This window comes from Sminthopsis crassicaudata, chromosome 3 (genome assembly GCF_048593235.1).
Source record: "Sminthopsis crassicaudata isolate SCR6 chromosome 3, ASM4859323v1, whole genome shotgun sequence".
In the NCBI taxonomy this organism is placed as follows: Eukaryota; Metazoa; Chordata; class Mammalia; order Dasyuromorphia; family Dasyuridae; genus Sminthopsis; species Sminthopsis crassicaudata.
In genome coordinates, this window is record NC_133619.1 from 219,386,188 (window position 1) to 219,410,589 (window position 24,402).

At 33.2% G+C, this 24,402-nt stretch overlaps 1 protein-coding gene across 6 annotated transcripts in view; it reads right to left on the reverse strand.

The window, feature by feature from the left end:
• FRMPD4 (FERM and PDZ domain containing 4) overlaps positions 1–24,402 on the reverse strand; it is a 725,245-nt gene that overhangs the window by 212,680 nt on the left and 488,163 nt on the right. For 5 of the 6 annotated variants that reach the window (XM_074300005.1, XM_074300003.1, XM_074300008.1 and 2 more), the window contains one exon: positions 20,928–21,044. In XM_074300005.1, coding sequence (XP_074156106.1) covers positions 20,928–21,044 — 117 coding nt within the window. Of the gene's footprint in view, positions 1–13,437; positions 15,142–20,927; positions 21,045–24,402 lie in introns of those variants that run through there. The other variant, XM_074300007.1, reaches the window with a different exon arrangement.

A 24,402-nucleotide genomic window follows, 5' to 3' on the forward strand; every position in this document is an offset into this window, starting at 1 on the left:
AAAAATTGAACACAAGACTAAGCAACAGAAGCAGTGATCACCAATAATCCCAATTGCTTTATATTACAGAAGGCATCCCCATGTCATGGATTTTGTAGGTTATGGGATTTGAGTCTCTAGCCATTAACTACCTTCTTTGGCTCCCAGGTAGGGAGTTCTTATTAGTAACTTTGGGCCCCATCCTGTCACAGTCCCACTTGCAATAAATACTCTCAACTTTTCTAGTATGAGGATTAGAGACAAAGACTTTCAGAGGGAAAGGGATTCTAAAAATCTAGTCCAACCTCTTCATTTTACAAGATGAAGAAATGAAGGGCCAGAGAGATGATATCACTTACCCAAAGGCACAAAGATTATAGGTAACAGAACTCAGGTCCTTTAATTTCAAATCCATCATTTTTTAAACTGCAATACTTCGCTTTAGATGAGGAAGAAAATAGCTCCTCATCCTGAGAAAAGTTGAGAAGTCTGTACCATAGCATTATAGAATCCCACAAGGAAAATAAGCAGACTCTACCAAAACACACATAGTCCCTTTTTGTAAATATAGTTCCTTGTTTCTAAGTTGATTATTAGTATGAGTTGCTATATAATTCCATTTTTAGCTTCTCAGTAATTACTTGCATGTACTTTAGGCAGGATTGAGCTGCCTATTGGTACCTTGTGCCTTCATTTCCCTCCTACCAAAGCAGCCCTGGAGTTTTCAAGATCAGGTGCAAACCCTATGATCAGACATCAAGTTCTGATACCAGACTAATGGTCATACCCTCATACCCCTCTTTTGGAACCAGCATGAAAGAAAAGAGGGGAAGGAATGATGTCATATGTCCATATTAAATGTGATACTTCCTTTATGGAATTTGATAGGTGCTATTCCCAAAGGCAGCCCTCAACTAGGGCACATAAAGTCATGGCTGCATAAGAACTTTATCCTCCCCTAAGGCACACTAGAATGATTATAGCCAATCACGAGGACAAGCTGGTACTGGGTTCTATTTTTGGCCCTTTAGATGACTCAGGGTGAAACTTTGGGCAAACCACTTTCTTGCCCCAGTTTCTTTCATATGTAAAATATGTGGCAAGTGCCCATTTATGGGGGTGTGATGAAGATTAATGGACTAGTGATGTTTAAAGCATGCAAAATATCTGGAATGAGACGATCTCAAAGGAGAATCAAAGTAAAATGAAATCCCATTCTAGTTATAGTATAGATTGCCTTCTGGGAAAGTTAATCTCCAGAGAAACTGTATAATCTTACTATTTGTCCATTTCTTCACTTAATCTTACATATAAAAAGTCTATTATTACAGTAATATGAAGTGGGTAGATCAGAAAGGGAAGAATATGTAGGTGAGAAGACCTGTGAGAAGAAGGACAAGGGGAAAGAAAGGGGATAAGCTTTTATTAAGTACTTACTGTGTACCAAGCACTGTGCTAAGTACTTTAAATATTTTATCTCATTTGATCCATCTCCAAATGCCAGGATGTAGGTGCTATTATTTTTTCTTTTTCTTTTAAATAATAGCTTTTTTATTTTCAAAATATATGCAGATAGTTTTTAATATTCAACCTTGCAACACTTTGTGTTCCAAATTTTTCTCTCTCCCTTCTCCCCACCCCTTCACTTAGAATCAAGTAATCAATATACTTTAAACACGTGCAATTTTGCTATACATTATTACCCCATTTGTCATGTTGTACAAGAAAAATCAGATCAAAAATGAGAAAAAACAAGCAAATAACAACAAAACCTATGAACATAATTTGTTATGACCTATATTCAGTCCCCATAGTCCTCTCTTTGGATGCTCTCTCCTTTGCAAGTCTACTGGAATTGGCTTAAATCACTTCACTGTTGAAAAGAGTCATGTCCATCAGGACTGATTACCACATAATGTTGTTGCTGTGTATGCTTAGCTCACTATACTTAGTGAGTACTAGTAGTACTTAGTGATACAATACTGTGGAACCATGGCTGATTCAGTTAGTTGCAGCCACTTTGATGTAAAGAGACCTTCACAGAAGAGAAAGACATACCAATAATATTAAAAGTAATAGGCCCTGATTTGTGGGGTGGAGTCAAAATGGCAGAGTAAAGCCAGGAAGATGCTTGAGCTCTCCCAATTTTCCTTGAAAACCACATGAAACCAAGCTTCTGAAGTGAGTCTGACATAATGAAACATAATAACAATCCAACATAGATTGGAAAACTTTAAGAAAGATCAGTGTCACTGGGGTAAAAGAAGTGTTCAGCCCAGTTCAGACAGAGTCTAGGAAAGTCAGTTAGAGGGTCTTAATCATAGCAGAACAGCTACTGAGACTCTTGGCTCTGGCTCAGTAGCAGAGCAAACCAGTAAAGCTATATCCAGTCCCAACCCAGAAGGCAAATTCTTGGAAACCAGGCTGTTTCCTGAAAAGAGCAGATAAAGCTACCCTTCGTAAAAACAAGGTGCCCTTGTGCTCAAAGCCAAGGCTCACTCAGAGCTGCACAGGAAGCTTGGGACAACATCTCCTTTACCCCAGAAGCAGAGCTCTACCTTAAGAATTAAAAAAAGAGGAAATATTGAAAGAAAAGGAAAGAAAATGAACAAAAAACAGAAAAGAACCTTGACCATAGAAAGGTACTATAGGGAAGACCAAAGCACTAACTCAAACAAGGACAAGATATCCACAGAAGAATTCTCAAAGAATGATATGATTTGGTCTCACACCCAAAGAAGCTTCTTGGAAGTGTTCATAAAAGGTTTTAAAAGGTATATAAGAGAGATTGAAGAAAAAAGGTAACAAGAGATATTCAAGAGTCAACAACTTCGAAAAGGAAAACAATTCCTTAAAAAATACAATTGGCCAAATGCAAAAAAAAAAAAAAAAAAAAAATCCACTGAAGAAAAGAATATCTTCAAAAGTAGAATTAACCAAGTGGAAAAAGAGATAGAAAAGTTAACTGAAGAAAATAACATATTAAAAACTAGAATGGGGAAAATGGAAGTTAATAATTCTATGAGATAGTCAGTTTCCTCAATTTTTTTGTTCAAATGAAATCTATTTCCTTCCATTGTTCATTTGAACAAAAAACCAGCTCACGTGAAAAATAGATCCAGAAGATATAATTTAAAAATTATTGGTCTACCTGAATGTCATAAATAATAAAAGAGACTGGATAGCTGTAATGTTTGGGCTAGCTGGAGGTCCTCTGGAAGGGCCTTGGTCTCAGCAGGATAGATACCACAAGAATGGACAAGAATAGAGTCCAAAGCCTTTATTGTCTCTTATACAGTTTGTGTCTGTCATAGTCTGACACAGGATCAATCTAACCCAGTCTCCTCAAGCAGTCTGACAGTATGCCAGTCTCAACCAGTCTCCCCTTGAGTCTGATTTTATCCCCAGTTTAAATACCCTATTACAATTACATTATTACAGTGTACTGAACTAGAGAACCATTATTTCATCAATTCCATTGAGTTAACACCTTGTTTCAAATATACTTCTCCAGATTTTGGGCCCTCTACAGATAGCATTCTTCAAGATATCATCAGAGAAAATTGCTCCAATATTCTAGAAACAGAGGGGGAAATAGTCATTGAATCTCATTGGTCACCTTTGGAAAGAGATCCTACAAGGAAAACCTCAAAAAACATTGTAGCAAAACTCTAGTGTTATAATCTCAAAGAAAAAATACTTCAAGCTGCCAAAAAAAAAAAGTAATTCAAACATCAAGGAGCAACAGTCAAGATTATCCAGAATCTGGCAGCTTCTACAATAAAGGATTGGAAGACCTGGAATACCATATTCTGGAAAGCAAAGGACCTGGGGTTACAACCAAGAATTAACTACTCAGAAAGACTGAGAATCATCTTTCAGAGGAGGTGATGGATATTCAATGAAGTAAGAGACTTTCAATTATTTCTACTGAAAATACTAGAACTAAACAGAAAATTTAATCTTCAAACACAGGAATCAAGAGAAGCATAAAAAGGGATACAGGAGAAAATATATAATATTGAAAGGTTAAGCTTTCCATAAAACTTTTATTTAAACTTTTATAGGAGGAGAAAGAGGAAGAAAAAGGAAGGGCTGGATAGAAAGGAGGGCAGAAACACTAGGAAAAAAAGGTAAGAGAAGGGAGACTATAAGGTAGTGGGTGTATCGGACTCAAAAAAAAAAAAAAAGGAGAGAACAAAAGTACATACAGAAGAGAAAATAGGATGGAGGGAAATATAGAGTTGGCAACCATAACTGTGAATGTGAATGGGATGAAATCTATAAAATGGAAGCAAATAGAGTAGATTAAAAAAAAACAGAATCTTACAATGTATTGTTTACAAGAAACATATTTGACACAGAGAGATACATATAAAGGTAAAAAGCTAGAACAGCATTAATTATATTTCAGCTGAAGTAAAATAAAAACAGGGATAGCAATTCTTATCTCAGATTAAAAAAATTAAAATAGATCTAGTTAAAAGAGATAAGGAAGGAGAAAGTATTTCTTGATAAAGGGTACCATAAACAATGAAAAGTAAGAATATTAAATGTATATGCACCAAGTGGTAGAGCATGCAAATTCTTAGAGAAGATATTAAGTCAGTTATAGGAAGAAATAGACAGCAAACTATATTAATGAGGGATCTCAACCTTCCCCTCTCAGAATCAGACAAATCTAGCCACAAAATAAACAAGAAAGAAACTAGGGAGGTTAATAGTATCCTATTGATATGATATATCTCAATGATTCTGAATAGAAACACAAAGAAATACACCCATTTATTTTTTTTTTCCTTTTTTCTTGGCAGTACATGGCACCTATAAAAAAATTGACAAAAAATGTATTATAGCATAATACACAATCAAATCCAGAAAGGCAGAAATAGTAAATGCTTCCCTTTCAGATAATAATGCAATAAAAATTGTACTCAATAAGGAGCTAGGGAAAGATAGACTGAGAACCAACTGGAAATCAAATTATCTAATTCTAAAGAATGAATGGGTCAAACAACAAATCACAGAAACAATCCATAATTTCATACAATAAAATGACAATAATGAGACAACATACCCAAACCTATGGGATGCAGCCAAAGCAGTTCTTAGAGGAAATTTTATATTTCTAAATAGCTACATGAATAAAATAGAAAGAAAGGAAATCAATGAATTGGACATGCAACTACAAAAGCTAGAAAAAAATCAAATTAAAACTCCTAATTAAATACCAAATTAGAAATTCTGAAACATAAAGAAGAGAATAAAATTGTTCTAACAATTTTAAGAAAACTTGGTCTCAAGAAAAACTGAGAACTGATTGAAAGAAAACTGTTGAACTGATTAATAAATTAAGAGTTTTTTTGAAAACAGCAACAAAATGGATAAATTCTAATTAATTTGATTAGGAAAAAAAAAACAAATCACCAGATCAAAAATAAAGAGTGAACTTACCATCAATAACAAAGAAGTTAAAGCAATAATTAGGAGCTATTTTGTTCAACTATATGGCAGAAAATCTGACAATCTAACTTTTATGGGTGAATAAACTACTTAAATAGTCCCACTTTAGAAAAAAAAAAGAAATTGAAATAAAATAATTGAAAAAAAGAAATATCAATGAATTCCCTAAGAAAAAAAAATCTCCCCTAGAGAATCAATAAAAATTTATTAGAAATAATCCACAACTTTTGCAAAGTTGCAGGATACAAAATAAATCCATATAAATCATCAGCATTTTTATATTTCACTATTAAAATTCAACAGCAAGAAATACAAAGATAAATTCCATTTAAAATAACTGTTGATAGTATAAAATATTTGGAAATCTATCTGCCAAGGGAAAGTCAGAAACAATCTGAACAAAACTACAAAACACTTTCCACACAAATAAAGTCAGATCTAAACAATTGGAAAAATATCAAGTGCTCTTGGATAGGTTGAGTGAATATAATAAAGATAACAATACTACCTAAACTAATCTATTTATTTAATCAAACTCTCAAGAAACTATTTTACTGACATAGAAAAAAATAACAAAAAAATTCATCTGGAAGAATAAAAGGTCAAAAATTTCAAGGGAATTAATGGAAAAAAAACAAACAAACAGCAAAACAAAACAAAACAAATGAAGGTGGTCTACCTGTACCAGATTTAAAACTATATTATAAAGCAGTGGTCATCAAAAACATTTGGTACTGGCTAAGAAACAGAACAGTTGATCAGTAGAATATATTCTAGGTTCACAGGACAAAATAGTCAATAATTATAATAATCTAGTGTTTGATAAGCCCCAGCTTTAGGGATAAGAACTCACTATTTGACACAAACTGCTGGGAAAATTGGAAACTAGTATGGCAGAAACGAGACACTGACCCATACTTAACACTAAGAGAAGGTCAAAATGGGCTCGTGATTTAGACATAAAGAATGATATTATAAACAAATTAGAAGAACATAGAATAGTTTACCTCTCAGATCTGTGGAGGAAGAAGGAATTTGTGCCAAAGAAGAACTAGACATTATTATTGATCACAAAAGTGATAATTTTGACTATATTAAGTCAAAAAGCTTTTGTAGAAATGAAACTAATGCAGACAAGATTAGAAGGGAAGCAATAAACTGGAAAAACATTTTTTACACTCAAAGATTCTGATTAAAGCCTCATTTCTAAAATATATAGAGAATTAACTCAAATTTATAAGTATTCAAGCCATTCTCCAATTGATAAATGGTCAAAGGATATGAACAATTTTCAGATGATGAAATTGAAATCATTTCTAGTTATATGAAAAAGTGCTCCAAATCATTATTTATCAGGGAAATGCAAATTAAGACAACTCAGAGATACCATTACATACCTTTCAGATTGGCTAAGATGACAGGAAGAGATAATGATGAATGTTTGAGGGGATGTGGGAAAACTGGGATACTGATACAGTGTTGGTGGAGTTGTGAAAGAATCCAACCATTCTGGAGAGCAATTTGGAACTATGCTCAAAAAGTTATCAAACTGTGCATACCCTTTGACCCAGCAGTGTTTCTACTGGGCTTATATCCCATCTTAAAGGAGGGAAAGGCTTCCACATATGTAAAAATGTTTGTGGCAGCCCTTTTTGTAGTAGCAAGAAACTGGAAACTGAATAAATGCCCATCAATTGAAGAATGGCTGAATAAATGATGGTATATGAATATTATGGAATATTATTGTTCTTGAAGAAATGACCACCAGGATTATTTCAGAAAGGCTTGGAGAGACTTACATGAACTGATGAACATGAAATGCACAGAACCAGATCATTATACAGGGCAACAAGACTATATGATGATCAATTCTTATGGACATGGCTCTCTTCAACAGTGAGATGATTCAAACCAGTTCCAATTGTGCACTGATGAAGAAAGCCATATACACCCAAAGAGAGGCCTTTGGGTACTGAGTGTGGACTACAACATAGCACTTTCACACTTTCTGTTGATGTTTGCTTGCATTTTGTTTTCTTCCTCGGGTTTTTTTTTTCTTTCTAGATTTGATTTTTCTTATGAAGCAATATGTATATACATATATATATATATATATATATATATATATATATATATATATGATTTAACCTATATTTTAACATATTAACATATATTGGACTACCTGTCATCTGGAGAGGGGGTGGAGGGAAGGAGGGAAAAATTTGGAACATAAAGTTCTGCAAGGATCAGTATTGAAAATAACCCATGTATATGTTTTATAAATAAAAAAGCTTTAATAAACAAACAATAGATAGATAGATAGGTAAATAGGTAGTTAGATGAATGAATGAATGAATGAATGAATAAAAAGAAAAAGAAAAATTCTCCTGGGCCAGATGGATTTACAAATGAATTTTATTAAATATTTTAAGAACAATTAATTCCAATACTATGAAAACTGTGGGAAAATAGGTAAGAAGTCCTACCAAATTCCTTCTATGACACAAATATGGATTGATACCTAACTTAGGAAGAGCCAAAACAGAGAAAGAAAATTACAGACCCATCTCTCTAATGAATATTGATGCAAAAATTTAAATAAAATATTAGTAAAGCGATTATAGCAACTTATCAGTAGGACAATACACTATGACCAGGTGGGATTTATATCAGGAATGTAGTGCTGGTTCAATGTCAGGATAACTATTACCATAATCAACCAAATCTATAATAAAATGAACAGAAATCACATGATAATCTCAATAGATACAGAAAAAGCTTTTGATAAAATACAACACTCATTCCTATTAAAATACATTAGAGAGCATAAGGATAAAGGAAGCTTTCCTTAAAATAATAAGCAGTATATATCTAAAACCAACCATAAGCATAATTTATAATGGAGAGAAGCTGGATGCATTCCTAATAAAATCAGGGTGAAACAAAGATGCCCTTTATCACCACTATTATTCAGCATTGTACTAAAATGTTTTTGTTTTAGCAATAAGAAAAAAAAGAAATTAAAGGAATTACAATAGGTAATGGAGAGATAAAATTAACACTTTTTTGCAGATAATATCATATACTTAGAAAATCCTAGAAAATCATCCAAAAGCCTACTCAAAACAATAGCATTAGCAAAGTTGAAGGATATAAAATAAACCCACATAAATTATTGACAAAGCCCAGCAGCAAGAGATAGGAAGAGAAATTCCATTTTGAATAAGTGTAAACAAAATAAAATATTTGGGTGTCTACCTGCTAAGACAACCCCATGAACTTTCTGAATAAAATTATAAAACACTTCTTGCACAAAATAAAGTCAAATCTAAACAATTGGAAAAATATCAATTGCTCATAGGTAAGCCAAACTAATATAATAAAAATGACAATTCTGCCTAAATTGGTCTACCTTTTCAGTACCATATCAATCAAACTGTCAAAAAGTTATTTTATAGAACTAGAAAAAATAACAAAATTCATCTGGAAGAACAAAAGGTTAAGAATATTAGGAAAATTAATGAAAAAAAAACCTACAAAGGTACTTAGCAGTACCAGACTTAAAATTATGCTATAAAGCACAGTCATCAAAACCATTTAGTACTGGTTAAGAAATAGAATGATGAATCAGTGAATAGATTTACTATACATGATACAATAATCAATGCTTATAATAATCTAGTATTTGATAAACCTCCCAACTCCAGCTTCTGGAATAAGAACTCACTATTTGACAAAATTGCTGGGAAAACTGGAAAATAATGTCAGAAATTCAGCATAGACCTAATTTCACACCTCATACCAAAAGTCAAAATGGGCACAGGATTTGGGCATAAGTGATAATATAAGCAAATTAAGAGAGCAAGGTATAAATTACCTATCAAATCTTTGGAGAAGGGAAAAATTTATGACTAAAGAATTAGAGAACATTGTGAAAGGTAAAATGGATGACTTTGATTACATTCAATTAAAAAGGTTTTGCACAAAGAAAACCAAAAGAAACAAGAATAAAAGGGAAGTACATAACTGGGAATTTTTTTCTTTTTACAACCAGTGTTTCTGGTAAAGGTCTCATTTATAAATTATATAAAGGATTCTTATATAAGAATACAAAGTCATTCCTTAATTGATAAATTGTAGATTTCTATCAATTGTAGAATGGCTGATCAAATGTGGCATATGAAGTTAATGGAATAGTATTGTTTTATAAAAAAATATGAACAAGCTGATTTTAGAAAGTCCTGGAAAGACTTACATGAATTGATGCTGAGTGAAACAAATAGAATCAGGAATACACTGTTCACAATAACAGCAAGAATATAAAATGATCAACTATGAAAGACTTGGTTCTTCTCTGTGGTTCAGTGATCCAAGGCAATCCCAATAGACTTTGTATAGAAAATACCATCTGCATACAGAAAAAGAACTATGGAGATTGAATGCAAATCAACACATGCTATGTTCATTTCTTTTTTCTGTTTTTTTTCTCTCTCCCTTTTGTTCTGATTTTTCTTTTCCAAAATGATTCAGAAAGCAATGTATATTAAAGATAAATAAATAGATAAATAAACAAGTTAATCAATTATTGATTGATTTTTTAAAAATGTAAAATGAGTTGGAAAAGGTAATGGAAAACTGTTTTAGTATCTTTGATAAGAATACCCTAAATGGTCACAAAGAGTTGTATACAATTGAAACAACTGAACAACAACACATATATGTATATATTAATACAATATACTTTTTAAGTTTAATCTACATTTTGACATGTTCTTCATAACTTTCTAATTTCTAGTTAATCAACAAAACAATAAATTAAATATATGTTTTTGTTTTAGCCAAAAAAGGTAATAGACTATATATATGTATATATATATATACACATACATACATATATATATATAATATTATATTATATTATATATTATAGACTTGGTCATTGGAGAGCAGGGATGACCAAGGGCACTGGAACAATGTGAGAGAATCTGAATACAGCACTCTTTAAATCATAGAAGGAGAAGAAAGGGAATGAATAGCCCCAAGAGAGGCTGCATTTTGTATAAAACAAATGAAGCTTATGTCAGATTCTCATCATTAGTCATAGAGAAGTATAGGGATGTTTTAGATCTTGCTCCTCTACATGTCTGCATAACTCAGTGTTGCAGAAAAGGGAAAGGTATTTTCTAGAGAAAAGCAATGTCTTTCTGAGGTGAAAGTATAGCTTTTCTGCCTCTACTGTCTTGCAATTTCAAACTCTGGATTTTATCCTCACTATGGCCTTTAACACTTCAGCTCTTTCATAAGCCATCACCCCTGCACTGACTAAAATCTCCATTCCTTATTTTGATCTCTTGGTGAATCATTTCAATTCTGTATTGTATTCTTCTCTTGAGTTCCCCTTCAGCCAATCACTGATCACTGTTCATTCCATGTCAAGCTATGTCAAGCTCCAGCTGTGGATTACTTCCATAATCCATTGCTATCACTCCTACACACCTGCTGTTGAATGAAACTATAGAAAATCACAAAGCATTGTTAACTGGGTCTGCTACAGATTGATATTATGTGACCTCAACTGGGTTCTCAGTGCAGCATTTTTTTTTTCATTTCCCTAATTGACTCATATCTCACTTACCTCAGTGGCTTTCCCAAATTGTCTCACTCCTTCCCCAAATTCTCATGACCCCCTTTGTATCCTCAGTGTTTAACCCAGTGCCTGGTACACAGTAGGAACTTAATAAATGCTTGTTGATTGATGTGCAATTTCTGTCTTCGTCCATAAATTCTGTCCATAAATGTGGAATTTTAAAAAAAGATATCTGGAAGTATTATCAGGCTGTCAATCCAATTGGTTAGTTAATAAGGGGAAAGAAATAAGCATTTACAAAGCAATGTTTATGTGTTTAGGTACTTTATAAATATGATCTCATTTGATCTTCATAGTAACCCTCTGAAGGCAATATTATTTCACAATTGAGGAAATTGAAGTAGATAGAGGTTTAATGATTTATTCAGGATTATTATATTCCTGAGGCTGGTCTTTTTGACTCCAGTCTCCCCACCCAACTGCCTCAACAAAGTTATAATGAAACATTTATTAATTATGTACTATATATGATACCACATATGGCTGACGCTGTACTAAGTGCTGGCAATACAAAGAAAGTCCAAAACTCTATTCTTGCCCTCAGGAGTCCAAGAACTTAGGTAGTTTATTGCTCAGAGCTTTATAGAAGTTTGTTGGAATTAGCTTTAATCCTAGAACTGATTGCTAAACTCCTGATTCATTGTTTTGTTGATTATCCAGACCTAAAGTAATGGAGAAAGTTTTAATAAAATAGAATAAATTTAGAAGTGTGTCAGGCTATTTTTTTTTCTCTCTTTCAGAGAACCAGTTGTTAAATGTTTGCTAGTATTCTGCTGCTTAAAGGTCTCAGAGAACTACATAAATGTCTTTTTTGACTACTAGAGGCTTATTACCAAGAAGTGAACCTCTAAGTGATAAATGTTTTGACCATACTTTATATTGAAACATAAAAATACAGAGCAGTCTTTGGTCTTATGTAGCTTCTTTTTTGCTGCATGAAATAGTGAGAATAGAGGCTAAGGATACAAAGAATAACAAGGTTTCCAGCCATTGAAATAAAAAAAAAATCTTACAGAAAGAAAGGGTGTGGATGCTGGGTCCTTTTGAACATACCTGAGGCAGACATTGGGGCTTCTGCGTCTAATGTCAACATTTATTTAATCTATTGTGTATAATTAAAGCAAGAAGGATCAAAGTCTTTCAGTAGCTGACTGACATGAATAGTTAGCATGGAGTAGGCATGATATTTGGTTAGGAGCTACATTGAATGCTTTATATGTGATAAAAGTTTTATCAAGTCTGGGAAAACAACAGGATCTCACTGTAGGGAACTTTTGTGGATTTGTATGTATGAGTTGTAATTAAGTCAAGCCTGACTACCAAGTTGTAGTCATTATTAAGACTTCAAAGTATTAGAACAAGGGCTATTCTGGCAGGGTTTTTTTTTAAATAGTATTTTATTTTTCCAAATATATGTAAAAATAGTTTTCAATTTTCATTTTTTAAAATTTTGTGTTCCAAATTTTTCTCCCCCCTTCCTTAACTCCCCTCTTCCTCTGACATAGGTGCAATTCTTTTTAACGTATTTCCGTATTTGTCATGTTGTAAAAAAAAATCAGACCAAAAATGGAAAAAATCATGAAAAAGAAAAAAAAAAGTGAAGCAAACAAGCAACCACAAAAAGGTAAAAATATTATGCTTCAATTCACATTCAGTCTCCATAGTTCTCTTTGGATGCAGATGGCATTTTCCATAGAGAGTCTATTGGAATTTCTGGCAAGCTTGAAATACTTAATGGGAATAAAATTAATATGAAGAAGAAGGGCTTCTCTATCAGGCTCATGTAGTGAACAATGTGTATGAACTTTCATCTTTTCTTGCATATTCTCCTAACCAATTTTTGTCACTGAGTCCTCAGGCAATTTGTATTTGCATTTATAATGTTTTTTTTAAATTTTTCTTTTTTTTAAAATAGTATTTTCTTTTTCCAAATACATGCAAAGATAATTTTCAACATTCACCTTTGCCAAACCTTGTGTTCCAATTTTTTTTTTTCTCTTCCTTCCCCCCCCCCCTTTTCCCCAAGACAGCAAGAAGTCTGATATAGGAAAAATATGTGCAATTTTTCTGAGCATATTTCCATAAAATAACATTTTAAAATACATAAAATGAATATGATTGTAAAGAAAACCAATTATATTTATAAACATATTAAATAAAATGAAATTTTAAATATTGAAATATTAAGAAAAAAAAAACAAAGTTCACTTTCCTAGTTAAGAACCCCTGTTCTACAGCACGCATGGACTTCAATTAGCATACTAAGGAATCTATCCTTGCCCTCTATCATTCTTTTTCTCTTCCCTTGTTTCAATCCGTAGGAAAGATAGCAAAGGAAATACACTTACTGCTAAAATGTTCTGTGTTCTCTCAGGCCAGTCCATTTGGTTGGGACCATCAGCCAAGATGCCTAGTTGGTTCTAGGTCCAGTTTTTCACCCTGCTAATGCTACAGGCTATGACCAAAATTGCTCTCTACAAGGGTTGGCTCAGCATAGAAATGAGTGTTTCAAAAATTGCTCAAAGGAATCAAAGGGTCCAATAGCCTCAAGGTAATATGTCAATTACAGTCTGCTAAGAAAACCTGGCTTGGCAAGTGATTTTGCTCTTCACAGGTCAGCAGGCATTGTGTTTTGGAGTGGTTCTTATGACCCACACCATGTACACCTCCAGAGGCTACCTAATAACAAAAAAGAAAATAGCCCGGCTAAGTTGAGAAATTAGTCGTGCTGTCTATTGTTGGGACTGAATGTGTACTCAGTTCAGCTGTTTGTTTTTTGCAATCAGGTGCATTTTAATGGTGTCAGATGATCACCATCCCTGGGGTCCATTAGAGAAACAAGCAAAATGTCTCAAGAGATTCTTTCTGGAATTGATGGCAGTCTGAGCAAATCAGCAAAGTTTCAAGATCAAGTATTTGGGGAAAATGAAATAGACTGATTCAATCCTGGCATTTGGGGAAGTTTACATAGCTCAGGTCATTCTGCAATCTACCAAGGTAGAAGGGAAATGATAGTGTCACTTGTTAGCTTTTCCATTAAAATCTCTTCTATAGGTTTTGCAAACAGTTACCTTCCAGCAGGGAGCTGCCATTATTAACTCAGCTGATAGGTGTGTTGTCAGTTTTGAAAGGAATCAAATTTGGTTTAGTGAAGGGAATAAACATCTCGAACATTCAGGCTGGGAAGCATTTGCATTGACACTACATAATTACCTTTCATTTCATGTAATGATGCTATCGCGTTTTCTTTGTTCCTCCAATTTCAAAATTATAATGTCTCTTCCACTTGAATGGATGTATGGGATTGCAAGGAACCCATTTAACTAAAAGGTAGTTTTTGCTCTTGCAACAAGCACATTATCTATGCTTTATGCAAGAATTCATTGCGAACACTAGGAAGTAATAGGTTTTATTTAAGGATCCTTAATCAAACAATACAAAATGAGGTGAATTGCTCCTTCTTCAACATAATTTCATTACTTAATTCTGTGGTTAGAAACCCCTCTAACCTATGTAATAGACCAAGCTGTCTGACAGAAATAATTCCCTCCTCCCATTAGAGCATAAATAGAAATTCTTAGTGTATTCCTTTACTACTTTTATTCTTTGGAAAGAAAAGTTAGCACATTTAATCTTTTTGGATCTCTTAGTGTTTCAGCATTCATAAGAAATACTCCCTCAAAAACAAACAAACAAACAAACCAACAAACCCAAAATAACATAATATAATGAATATGCCACTGGACATGAAGGCAAAAAGAAATTGGTCCAAATGTTGTCTTTGATGTGACCCAGGAAAAGTCTCTCAGCCTTAGTTTCCTAATCTGTGAAAGGAGAAGGTCATATTTGAAGCCTCCTAAGATCACTTCAAGCTCTAAGTCTCAAATTCTATCAAAGAATTTTCAAGGGAAATATATAATTCTATTAAAGCAGATGGAAGCATATTATGAAGATTGACAGGGGAATTAACTGGACAAATATTTAGTTAATATAAATTTATTATGCCTACTTATGTGCCAGGTACTGTGCTAAGTTTTAGCAATACCAAAAAAAAAAAAAAAGGCAAAAGATAGCTCTACTATCAAAGACCACACAATCTAATGATTAAAGTTAGGTCTTTGTGATTTCTAAATTCCATAATTATAAATTTCCATTGTAGTCTGGTAGCTCATTTTCTTCCTGATGTTTGCAGAGGCTAGTAATATGAACACATCCACTCATAAATATGAGTTCTAGTTTTTCAGATGTCCTCATTCAGATCTAAGTATGCAAAATACATTTTATATTGGCTATTGCATACTTTGTTAGGTGGTAATAGCTAAATCTTAATCAATTTGGGCAATGTTAACACTAATGAGAAAACTTGAATCCCTTATTACCAATATCTAGTTATTTACTGACCAGAATTAAGAATTACTCTATACCAAAGAAATAATTGCTTAGTATAATTTATCACTAGAGGAGTTCTCTACAAAAGAGTAGGGATGTGTACCTGACCTAATGACACCATGTTTGAGTCATGTAATAATGATGCTTAGAAAGAAAAAAGACCAAGGATAAACTATCTAACTTTGGAACTTTAAAATTCATCCTTGATGTGGTATACAAATGACCTCCTCCTCAAAACCACACAATCTATTTTTACTACCTTACCATCACTTTCTTTACCTATTTCATCTTTTTTAAAAAGTTTAAAAAATAGATATCTTTTGTTTTTGTTTTACATGTAATTTAATTTTGGCTATGGTCTTCTTTTAGCCTTTCTGTTTCAAGTAAGCCTTTTCTTTTAAGAAATATTTAAAAAGAAAAAAACTCCAAAGTTCAGCAAAATAAAAGAACAATACATCAAGCTAGTCTGACGATAACTATGACTTTCCCATTTCACACCAAGGTCATGTATAGATTTTTCTTCCTATAAACTGAGCTATATTATTCTGTCTTAAAAGTTATAATATTAAAAATTAAATATTTACTATATTTAATTTTAATGATATTTTATTTTTCCAAATACATGCAAAGATAGTTTCTAACATTCACCTTTGCAAAACCTTGTTGTTTCAATTTTTTCTGCCTCCCTATCTCCATTCCCTTTCCTAAAGACAGCAATCTAATAACTCTAATTTACTTTTAATAGTGGGAAAAACAATAGAATCAGAGAGCTTGGGTTCAAATTCAGGCTTATTCTCTATGTGGCCCTGGGCACATCACTTATCCAGACTTTATTTTTCTTATTGAAAAAAAATGTGGTTAACCTGCTATCTGGAGGGAAGGAGGGGAAAAATTGCAACAAAAGGTTTTGCAATTGTCAATGCTGAAAAATTACCCATACATATATCTTGTAAATAAAAAGCTATAATAATTTTTTAAAAAAGAAAAAGATGAAGGTGTTGGATCCACACACCTCTGAGGTAGCTTCCAATTTTAAATTTATTATCCCATGAAATTATTTAAAATGAGGTGGAGGATGGTTTTCAGGTTTTTAAACTATGGATAGATCCATCTTTTCTCTCCTTTTTCTTCTGATCCATTTCCATTTCCCATTGTCTCTCAACTGAACATAATATGAAATTGATTCATTTTAAGTTTAAAAATGAACTCTTCTAAAACATACACACATATGTAATATAATTCAACCCACATGACCATTCTGGGAGATAACTCTTATTATTCTTATTTTAGAATTGGGAAAAGTAAGGCAGATAGAGGTTAAATGACTTGCCCAGGTTTACATAGCTAGTAAGTATCTGAAGCTAGATTTGAATTCAGGTCTTTCAAACTCAATGCTCTTTCTACTATGACTTCTTGCAATTGGGCAACTTTTCACAAATTTTGAGTCTTTCAGAATCATATTTTGAAGGAAAGGTATTATCATTGAATCCAAGAGTTGGAAAAGACTCCACAACTCATTCATTCTACCCTCTACATGGAAAAAAAAATCCTTTCTAGATAGCCTGTCACCCAGCCTTTATTAAAAATAAATGAAATCCTATGTGACTCTGGACAAGTCACTTAAACCCAATTACCTCAGCAAAAAAAAAAAAAAAAAAAGAACTCACTTTCTCCAACTACCACTGCTAGTTCTACTTACTGGGGTGATTCAGAATGAATTTGATGCCTAGATAAAATATAAACTCTTTGAGAGAAGAAACTATTTCTTTTTAAAAAATATTTTTGGGTTTCCTATTCCTATTGCCTAGTACTAAACCATGCTAGGCATTTAGTAAATGTTTGTTATTGACTCATTGATAACCCTTCAGCTACTTGAAAGCAGTTATCATCTCTCCAGCCTCCTCCAAATCTTCTCTTCTTAAGACCTAACATCCTCACTTTCTTGAATTGATTCTCATACAGCATCAAGACTGTTATTATTCTAATTGTTCTTCTCTGGACTTTCTATCAATGTCCTTTTAATTGAGATATCTCATTATTTAGCCATCAGACTCTGATTTTTGGAATAGAGATTCTTTTCTATTCTTCAGCTTCCTATTTCATTGAGACATAATCACATCCATACCCATAGTTTGTTAAAGTAATGGCAAGTCAAAAAATAAAAGATCTTGATGCTTTCAAAAGGAATTAAACAGGAGTGCAAAATTAATTAAGGTGCCAATTACTAATCACAGATTAACTTTCAAAATGCCCCTTTAATTTCTAAGACTAATGAATGTAATTCAGTCATCCAGCTTCATGGATGTGCAGGTAATTAGAAGATCTCTTTGTGACTGTGACTAACAGTGCTCAGTAGGCAAAAGAAGACTGGAATGATGACCATTATTTATTAAATTAATTAATGAGAGAGTAGGAACACAGCTAGAGAGAGGTTTGAGGAGTTTATTCAAAATGGAAGCTCCTTGACACTAAGAAATTTCAAAAACTTTTGAGTTGAGATGCAAATGAGAAAGTTCTTTTAGACAATTTAGTTTGTTAAAACATTTCAGGTCCGTCCATTATTTCTGCTTTGGTTTCTCTAAGTCACAGAATCAATGTTAAATCAACACAAGAACAAACCTTTTAAAATGTCAACAAGATGAGGAGAAACATGCATAGATGAAGATGACCTCAGACTTGTGACTTCCAATCAATTTGTTTCTGTTTGGGTTTCTACTTATTGATCAAAAAAGATCCAGACTGGATGAGATACAGACCAAAAGTCCAATCCAGTAAATATAAACATTGATTTTCAACTAACAGATCTGATGAACAACTTCAAAATACTCATTATCGATTTATTTTTAAACTTGCATTCACTCCAGCAAATCCATCCTTTTTCCATTTAAAAGCTTTACATTTTGAGCTGAAGAATCAAGGCCATCTTGATGGTGATGGCGCTGGGAAAGAAAGTTAAGTGAATTAGAGCCTTTATTATAAAATAAATGGCACAATATGATAATTGACCTATTTTCTTTCTACTTTAGACAAGCTGGAAGAATTGCATTCATTCCAGATTCAGAGTTGTCAAACAAAATTATACATTCCTCTAATGATTTAAATTTTGGGATGCAATTTGTTCCCAAAGGAATCATCTACTATCCTCGGAGGAGATAAGCAGGAATACTCAACTCAATATTGGGAATTTTACACAAATCCATGAGGCACAGAATCTTTGAGTTGGAAATTATCTCAGAGACCATTTAGCCAAACCTAACTTATGCAAACTATCTCATTATAAGTTGTCCCAAGGTTGTTGTTTGTCCTTTGTTCTCAAAGATGACCATGACATCAGGGAGGTGATACCATGACATGCAAATAAATTAAACTTGAGTGAGGGAAGGCTGTGCAAGGTCGCCTGCCTCACTTTCCCCTCCAGAGCCTTCTGGGTTTGGTGGCCAGATATAGATCAGAATGACTAGAGATGGCCCTCAATGAAATGGGATACTTTGGCCTCTTTAAGTTAAGTCTTTAACAGTTTCAGTTTTACTAGTACCATTCAGAGCTTCTATAATCATTGAATAGAGGTCATCTAGCCTTTTCTTGAGGTTGTTATATTTTTGAGTATCTCTAATTATTAGACATTTTTCTTAATGAAATATAAAATTCCTTTATATTTGATCATTTAAATCTGCTTCTTTGAAATGTCTCCATACTGTTCTTAATTCCACTCTGTACTCTGGTATAAAGAAGAATATACCTGTTTCCTTTTCCAAATAATAGCCCTTTAAAATTAGAAGGCTATTATCCGTCCTTCCTGAGACTTATCTTCAACATACCTGACATAACATGATTTTAAGACACTTGACTATTTGTTATTCTGCTCTGCATTTATTCCAGACGTATGACTGACTAGGATAGAATAAGGAAAAATTACTTTCCTTAACATGGACACCATATCTTTCTTTATGTGGCTGAAACTTGCATTCATATTTGTGGTTGTCCTATCAAACTGTTGATTCTATGGCTCTCAGTTCACTAAACCCACTGGATATTTTTTTTTTTCAAATAGCTTATCATTTTCTCCTATCTTATAAAAATGATGCTTTAAAGCTGCACATAAGAATTCCTATCTTTAATTTCTTCTTATTAGATTCTACCCTGTCAAGATAATTTCAGATCTTGACTTTGTCATACACTCCCACCTTTATGTCATATGCAAATTTTGTAAGCATGCCATCTGTGCCTTAAGCAAGTGACTAGTAAAAAATGTTAAAAGTCAGGGCCAAATGCAGATCTCTGGGGGAACTACACTAGGGAGCTCTTTTCTCAGCTGATAGGGTCCTGGATCAAAGTTTCATATTTAGCAGTGATTGCTTCTTGAATTCAGCCATTTAACCAGTTTGTATAAACCCCACTAGAATATAATTTAGTCCAAGTTTCCATATGTTCCAGAGAAACACAAGAAACAATCACCTTACTAGAGTACAGAGTACAAGTATCTCTCATGTTATTAAAATCATGAGCACTCTCATTTCAAATATATTTCTGCATCTGAATAAAATTAAGCATGTTTCATTTAGGTTTGAGTTAGGAACAAATGATGAATCAAAATAAGTTATTTATATTTTATCCATTTACTTATTTGAGGATGATAAAGAGGGCACACATATGAAAAACAGAATTATTCAATATCACATCAAAAGAATTGTGGCATAGTATTTAATTGCTCAAGTAATGGTAAGTCAATAATCAATGAACAATTCTTGTCTCTGACAAGCTAATTTTTAGGGAAGGAAGAACTAATGGTTGGGGTGACATAGGACAGGAAATTAAACTTTGATTATCTGGAATGCTCAGCAAATAGAATTATTTTGGTTACCTACGTTCTCATTAAAGTAGTAGTGTCAAACTCAAAAAGGGTATATCATTGTCAGACCCATATTGACTTAGAAAAAAGTAAAATTATCTATGTTGTATAGTATTGCTATTTACTTAGTTACATTTTAGTCTGGTTTAGTGCTTTGCATATCAGTGAGTTTGACATCTCTGCACATTCTAGGTCAATTATTTTTTGGGAGTAATTCTAAATTGAGTCAGTACACTTTTAAGATATTACTAAATAGAGTAGCATGAACATAATGGTCTCCTTTGATATTTGAATATTTTTTCAGTCTCTCTGAGTATTTTCACATGGATTCAAGGATTGTAGTGTAAGTAGTGAGGTGTCAAAGTTCATAAATTGGATTGAATGAATACTGACCCAAAGGTTTACCTTGAAGTTGTCTGCATGTGTATGTATGCATGCACTCACATGTGCATATGTGTTTGTGTTATTTTTAAATTAAGTTCATAATATGAATTTCTCTCTTTATCATTTCCTTCTCCTAATAACAGAATGCTCAATATTGCACTAGGTAACAGAAAGATTCAGTTAATGAAGTTTTTACTATATATCTAGTCAACTTACTCGATGAAGTAGTCTCTTCCATCTCTGTTTGACGTCATCTCCCATCCATAAGGTGGCACCTGGTTCAAGCTCCAGGTTCCTGAGGGAGGTGGCCAGCCTGAAGCCTTGGTTCTGTGGCTGCAAACCAAACAAATGATGTTGTAATTATCTATCTTTTTGGGTATTTTCATGGAGAAAAAAACTTAGCAATATAGAATCATAAGAAAAGGGCCTTGGATATTAGTGAATTCAGTTCCATTATGTTACTTTAAAACAATACAAAACTAGCCCAACAGCCATGGACTCTCATCAGGACCATGCCAAGACAGTGATTATTCCAAAGAGCAAAGATCCCTGGGAATTCTGCAAAAGCAACCCACAAATTGATGTGCAAGCAAGCATTATCATGTTGATTTTTACTTAGGGAAAGGGAATGTTTTTTCTGATTTTGTTGCTATAGAACAAGATTTTTTAAACGTTTCCTCCTTGAGACTACTTTTCTCCTGAGAAATTTTTATGTGACTCCAGGTATGTAGACATATAAACATGTATACAAATCAAACATTTACTGATAATAAATTATAATTTCATGACCCCCACATTTAGCTATGAGACCTTAAATGAGGTTGCAAATTACAGTTAAGAAGCTGGGGTATAAAAACTGTTAGGTAACTGTATAGCATTGTGAATCAGCAGCTTCTCTGCAATTTATAATTTAAGAGAATTGTTCAGAGAATTATGAAGTTAACTAACTTGATCAGGGTCACCTAACTAGAATATGTCAATTAGCGAGACTTGAACCCAAGTCATTTAGACTTGAAGCCAGATCTGTATATCAGGTTGTCTCTATTTAGTGCTAGCAAAATGTATTCATGAAATTGTAACAAATAAATAAACACATCTTCTGGTCACTGAATAAAGAATCTATATCTATATGTAAATGCATATAGATATAAATATATAGATATATATTCTCTACATATATAAATATGGATATTTATTCTTTATACATACATATACATGTGTATATACATAATAATAGATAACTATTTTTGAAATATATGTGGGTGTTATGTGATTTATAAAATATAAATGTATTTAAAAGCATTTCTGAATTCATAATAGGCATTTATCATCATATATCTTCTCATCAAATAGATACTAATATTTTAACTATTTTCTTATGAACATTTTTGGATTTAAAAAAATTAAGTCCCTTATATCATATTTGATAATGTTGGAAAACCCACCTAACCATATGTCTCATGTACCTTGATCTTAATTGAAATGCCCACCTATGGAAGCAAATTATAGCTTTTATGAACCTTCTCTAGGGAACACTAAACCTTTGTCCCCTGCTCCCTCAGTCCCAAATCAAGTTTTATTAACTATGACTAATTATACACTAGCCAGGTGCTTTATAAAGCCTATGGCAAACCATTGATGTAAAACTTTGGTATAAACACACATATTAGCTTTTTTACCTCCCAATGCCCACCAGGAGCAGATTGAAAGTAACTATGCATAGTAAAGCAGAGGTATGCATTCTAGATGGCTAGTATTCCAGGAATAAGAACAATACACAGAAACAGCTCAAAGTCACAATCATCAGAGACATACAAGTACATATTATCCATAACCAATTACTTAAATGTAGATAATAGGACTCTAAGAAGAATTCTGCAAGGAGCTCTCCTCTAGCAAATATACCCAGAAATACCCCGACTGGGCCCCTTTGTTGTTAGAACATTAACAGTTTGAAGAGATAATTATGCTTGAAAAAGGGAAATGAATGATTCTTGGTGCCTCTTTTAAATACTTTTCAAAACTGATCATAATTTGGTACTATGAATGTTGATAAATGCTGGTAAATTTACATAAATTTATGGGACCCAAGGTACATTTTTGTGGGATCACAGTAAAGGTTTCCTTTGAGGAAGAATTAGGGAAGATACTATAGTTATCTTTAAGCTGTCTTCTCAAAGAGGATTAGAGTTGGTCCTAGGGGGTAATGTATAGAGCCTGTAAAGAAGCAAATTTACACTTGAAATATGAAACATTTTGTTGTTCAATCATTTCTAAGTATTTCTGATCCCATGTGGGGTTTTCTAGAGAGAAGTATTGGTTTGCCATTTCCTTCATGCTTCATTTTACAGATGAAAAAACTGAAGCAAATAGGTTTAGGAAACTTGGTAGGGTCACACAGCTAGTAGATGTCTGAGGTTAGATTTAAACTAAGGAAAGTGAGACTTTCTGATTTCAGGCACAGCACTAGTTTTACTGCTCTACCTAGTTGTCCCAAAATAAAATTGTTGTTGAAATCATTTCAGTTGTGTCCAACTCTGTGAACTCATTTGGGTTTTTCTTGGCAATGATACTAGAGAGGTTTGCTATTTCTTTCTACAGATTATTTTTACAGATGAGGCAAACAGGTTAAAGTGACTTGCCTAGGGTAAATCTCTGAAGCCAAATTTGAGCTTAGGAAGATGCATCTTTCTGGTTCCCAGCCACTGGTTCTATTTACCACACCATCTAGCTACCCAATGAAAACTTATGAGCTTTCTAAAAGAAAAATGAACTATGTTAGAAGATGATGCATTCCCAACTCATGTGATACCTTCAAGAAAAGCACTTGTTAGAAAAAGAAATAGTTGTTCAGTTACATGTTTCTCCAGGAGACCTCTGTCATTCTCAGATGCTATAGAAGCATTTTGTAAAGTATATGGTGATACTTTCATAGACTCTATAGGACCATAATTTAGGGACTTCAGGAGATCATATTGTTTAGTCCACTGTCTTTAGGCAGATTTATGTTTAAAACAGGGAAGCCACTCCTTTACTTTAACTTAAATCTTTGAAGTAACTGGAGAAGATAGTAAGGAAGAGTATTGAGTAATTATAAATGTATTTAGCTGCCAAGTGATATCCTTTCTCTACTAGGAAACCCAGAAAAGAACAAGGGCCATGGCAGTGCAACCAATTTGGAAATATACCAGGAAAAACTGAGATATGCAAATGAATTTTTAATCTGTAAAATTAGAGGACTGGAGTAAATGAACTTTAAAGCCCCTTCTACCAATAAAAATTTTGTGAATTTGATCTACTGCTTGGGGCTCCCTGATCTGAATCATACAGGGCATTAGTTTTCTCTTCCTAAAGTTTTGAAGACGCTCTCCTCTTCTGTCATCTCCCTTTATGACATTTCCTTTCCTGATATCTCCTATCTTCTCTTGTATTTTCTTCTCCTTTCTTTTCTTTTCATGTCCTGTCATCCTGTTCTGTTTTCTGCTGTCCTGTCCTGTTTAGTCTCCTTTCGAGAGATGAAGAGTCTACATAGAACCCCCCTCCAGAAGCCCATTTCCATGTTGAATTGTTGTGATACTTGATATAATCTTTTCTTCAATCCAGACGAAAACAGTTTGAAATAATAGAAACAACACTGGCTGTGGAGCCAGACCTACTTCGGTTCAAATCTCACCTCTGAGATTTACTACCT